The sequence below is a fragment of the Dermacentor silvarum genome, chromosome 1 (assembly GCF_013339745.2).
Source record: "Dermacentor silvarum isolate Dsil-2018 chromosome 1, BIME_Dsil_1.4, whole genome shotgun sequence".
NCBI classification, from domain to species: domain Eukaryota; kingdom Metazoa; phylum Arthropoda; class Arachnida; order Ixodida; family Ixodidae; genus Dermacentor; species Dermacentor silvarum.
In genome coordinates this window covers 99,182,796-99,187,250 of record NC_051154.1, presented here as the reverse complement: position 1 = coordinate 99,187,250, position 4,455 = coordinate 99,182,796, and the positions used below count along the sequence as shown (strand labels likewise).

At 52.1% G+C, this 4,455-nt stretch overlaps 1 protein-coding gene across 1 annotated transcript; it reads left to right on the top strand.

Moving 5' to 3' along the window:
• The first annotated feature begins 376 nt into the window (after positions 1 to 376).
• Positions 377 to 4,209, top strand: LOC125944700 (uncharacterized). The gene is made up of 2 exons (XM_049665625.1): positions 377 to 1,207; positions 4,171 to 4,209. The coding sequence occupies exons 1-2, from the start codon at positions 377 to 379 to the stop codon at positions 4,207 to 4,209; spliced, it is 870 nt and encodes a 289-aa protein (XP_049521582.1).
• Positions 4,210 to 4,455: the final 246 nt, after the last annotated feature.

Sequence of the window (4,455 nt, the reverse complement as noted above, 5' to 3'; positions counted from 1 at the left end):
TGTACTTAAATTTATGTGCACCTTAAAGAACCCTAGGTGGTCCAAATTATCCGCAATCCCCCACTACGGCGTGCCTCATAATCAGATCGTGTTTTTTGCACGTAAAACCTTATAATGAATAATGTAGTGTTATCGGTTATCTCGGATCTGACCAAGCACTCGTGTGCACATGCTCTGCGACGTCACTGAGGAAAAGGGATAAAAAGCGGCTGTCTAATAAACACGGGGCTTTTTGGGCACGTGGCTACATCGGAGTGGCGTTAGTCTTTCGCCCGCATCAACGCTACGGCAGCGGACGCGACATGGTGTCAGAAGTGGGATCGACCCCCCCAGCCTAGTTGCCTTGGCGGCGCTCAACCGGCATTCAGTCTGCGCGATGACGGCTCCGCCAGCGGCAGCCCCGCCACCGGCAGCTATCCCGCCACCGACACCCTTCAACTTCGACCAGACTTCCGAATGGCCAGAATGGATCATGTCATTTGATGACTACCGCTACGCGTCGGGGCTCAACGACAGAACGGAGGAGGCCCAGGTGCGAACGCTTTTGTACACCATGGGCAGGCAGGTCAGAAAAATTTTTCAGACATTCGGCCTTACCGAAGAGGAGTCTCGAAGCTACGAGAAAGTGAAGAAAAAGTTTGACGCCCATTTTGTGGCCACGAAGAATATAGTCTATGAAAGCGCAAATTTCCATCGCCGGAAGCAAGAACCCGGGGAAAGTGCGGACAACTATGTGACAGCCCTGCACGAACTTGCCGACCGCTGTGAATTTGCAGAATTCCGAGATCGGATGATCCGCGACAGGTTTATGGTCGGCCTCGAGGACGCACAGCTGTCGGAAACACTCCAGATGGATGCCACCCTTACGCTAGCGACTGCTCTGGCGAAGGCCAGGCTCAAGGAAACAGTTCACCGACAGCAACTGGAACTCCGGGCCGTCAGCAACGAGGCGACTACAGGCGAACTTGGCGTGGTCCAACGAACAACGAGGAAGCCGTCCAGCAACTGGGAGGCTGGCGCCACAGCACAGCAACGCCAGTCGCTCCAGGGGTGGCCGCTGGGACAGCGGCGACCGCAAGGGTGCCAGTTCTGCGGACGTTCGAGCCACCCGAGAGCCCGGTGTCCTGCACGTTCAGCGCGGTGTGACCACTGTGGAATCAAGGGACATTTCGCCGTGGTGTGTCACAAGGGAACGGAAAACAACCAGGTGGGCGTGTCTATGCTAGAAGGCGACGGACAAAACTTTTTTGTCGGGACACTCAACGGCTCAAATGCCAGATACGCGGAATTGTCTATCAATGGTGTACGCGTATGTGCAAAAATTGATTCAGGAGCAGAAGTCACTGTTGTTCCGCCCTATTTCCCCGGTGTACCGCCTCGTATAGACAGGTCACAAGCTGTGTTGAGAAGCGCTGCAAATCGGCGCCTCGAAGTGAATGGTTGTTTTTCAGCAGATATTGTTTGGAAAGGCAAAACAACGCGACAAACACTGTACGTTGTAGATTCACTGCAGTGTGTCCTGTTAGGGCTCCCAGCCATTGAAGCACTTGGTGTAGTCAAATTTATTGATTTGATTGACGATAAACAGTACGAGCACATGCATCCGCAGCTCTTCTCTGGACTTGGCATGATGTCAGGCGAATACACCATTCGCATGAAAGAGGGCGCGGTCCCCTTCGCAATTTTCGCGCCGCGGCGGGTACCCATCCCGTTAAAGAACGCCATCAAACTAGAGTTGGCCAAAATGGTCAAAAGCAAAGTCATTCGTAAGGTAGATGGCCCGACTACATGGTGTGCAGGAATGGTGCCAGTAGTCAAACCAAGTGGGGAAGTTCGAATCTGTGTGGATCTAACCCAGCTGAACAAGAGTGTCCTACGTGAACGGTTTGTCTTACCAACCGTAGACGACGCACTTGGGCAATTGGTGGGGGCCACATACTTTTCGAAATTAGATGCCAATTCAGGATTTCACCAGGTTATATTGGCGGAAGAAAGTCAAGAGCTAACAACATTTATCACCCCGTTTGGTAGGTACTGCTTCCAGCGACTGCCGTTCGGTATCACCTCGGCCCCGGAATACTTTCAGAAGCGAATGGCGGAAATCCTAGATGGCCTTCAAGGAGTAGTGAACCTGATGGACGACGTTCTGGTTTATGGAGCTACGAAGCGTGAACATGATGAACGACTGCACGCAGTGCTCAAAAGCTTGGTTGCAGCGGGGGTAACACTCAATCGGGCAAAATGTTCTTTTTGTGTAAGCAGAGTAGCGTTTTTAGGCTACGTGGTCGATGCGTCGGGAATCACGCCGGATCCCAAGAAAGTTCGAGCCATAAACGAAATGGCTACGCCATCAAGTGTTGCTGATGTCCGCAGGTTTTTGGGCATGATAAACTATCTGGCAAGGTTTGTGAACAACCTTGCTGACGTGTCAGCACCGCTCCGTAGTCTTCTCTTGAAAGGCCGTGAGTGGCACTGGGGCCTGCCTCAGCAAAAATCATTCGAGTCTCTGAAAGCATTAATCACCTCGGCGCAATGCGTCGCAAAATTCGACCCTAAGCTGCGCACTATTGTGTCCGCCGACGCGTCGTCATTCGGTCTCGGCTGTGTGCTCATGCAACTGCAATCAGATGTGGAAAGGCGGCCGGTTGCATATCACTCTCGCTCATTAACACCAGCAGAACAACGGTACGCGCAAATAGAAAAGGAAGCGCTTGCGCTGACGTGGGCGGCAGAAAGGTTGGAAGGGTTTTTGATAGGGCTGGAATTTCAGTTTGAGACCGATCACAAACCGCTCGTATCGCTACTCGGTCAGTCACCCCTTGATGTGCTTCCCCCTAGAATACAAAGATTCCGATTGAGGCTCATGCGATATCGCTTTTCAGTCTCCTATGTCCCTGGAAAGCAGATTGGCACCGCCGACGCCCTTTCTCGTGCACCTTGCACGGAAGCGGATTTAGAGATGGGGGAGCTAGATTGCAATGACGTATCGAGCCATGCACAAGGCTGTATCAGCGAACTGAAATTTTCAGCCCATTGGAACAAAATCAAGTTCGCACAAGAAAAAGACCAAACCTGCCAACAGCTTCGGTTGTATTGTAGCCAGGGCTGGCCACGTCGTGCTAAAGTGAGCAGTTGGCTAAGCCCTTACTGGTCGGAGAAAGCCAACCTTACAATATGTGACGGTGTGCTTCTGCATGGGTCTCGTCTCGTGGTGCCTCAGAATCTAAGAAGTGAAATACTTTGTTTATTGCATGTTGGTCACCAGGGCATTGTGAAATGTCGCGCAAGGGCTCGCGAATCGGTGTGGTGGCCTGGTCTCAGCGCCGAGCTAGGAGCTCTGGTAAACAGTTGTCGAGACTGCGCGTTCAAAAAGCCGAGCCCATGATGCCGTCAGAGTCTCCCAGCTTGCCTTGGCTGAAGGTAGGAGCTGACCTTTTCCATTTGCACGGGAGATCGTACCTTGTAGTCGTAGACTATTTTTCGCGCTATCCAGAGCTTGCCCTTTTATCTTCCACGAGCTCAGCGGCGGTTATTGCGCAAATCAAGAGTATATTTGCTAGGCACGGGATTCCAGAACTTATCGTAACGGACAACGGTCCTCAATTCGCTTCTGAAGAATTTGCATTGTTTGCGACAAGTTATGACTTCCATCACGTGACGTCCAGCCCCAGGTACCCGCAGTCAAATGGAGCGGCCGAACGTACAGTGCAGACAGTAAAACGGATGTTGGAAAAATCTGTTGACCCTTACCTGGCCCTCCTAGCTTATAGGGACTCCCCAGGTCCGTTGGGTACAAGCCCAGCCCAGCTATTGATGGGCAGACGGTTGCGCTCTACGCTTCCCGTGCACCCGAAAAAGCTAGTACCGTCAATGATGAGTGGTCTCAGGAGCCTCCGACACAAAGACAAGAAAGTGCGGAATAAGCAAAAACTCGACTACGACCGTCGTCATGCGGTAACGCAGCTACCGCTACTCGCCCCAGGAAACCGGGTATGGATAAAAGACAGCAAAATTCCAGCGAAAGTGTTGAGTCCAGCCATGCGGCCTCGGTCTTATCGGGTGCGGACAGACGGCGGGGTTGAACTAGAGAGAAACAGACGCGGGCGTTGGTCCGGTACAGTGAGCGAACCGGCGCGCATGACCCATCCTATGACTTCCCTGCGACTCCAGACGCTGCAGGCCAATCCGAGGAACACCAGGCCTCGGTAGAGCCTTCTGCGCTTGATCTAACGCCGGCTGCTGCCTCATATGAGGACGGGAGACCCGGTGGTTATATGACACGTTACGGTCGAGAAATAAGGCCGCCGCAGCGATATGGCTACAGTTGAGACCTGCATACTGCTCGGTGCTCTTGCGATTCATACTGATTTTATTTGTATGATTCATACTGTTTGGTTGTTTTGTGATTCATATGTTTTCTATGTGTTAAAAAAAAAGGAAGATGTAGTGTTATCG

Excerpts from the sequence above, each read along its gene's own strand:
- LOC125944700 (XM_049665625.1), top strand. The coding sequence starts at position 377 with ATGACGGCTCCGCCAGCGGCAGCCCCGCCACCGGCAGCTATCCCGCCA. Across the intron at positions 1,208-4,170 it reads AGGGAACGGAAAACAACCAG|ACGCTGCAGGCCAATCCGAG; the intron begins GTGGGCGTGTCT and ends CTGCGACTCCAG.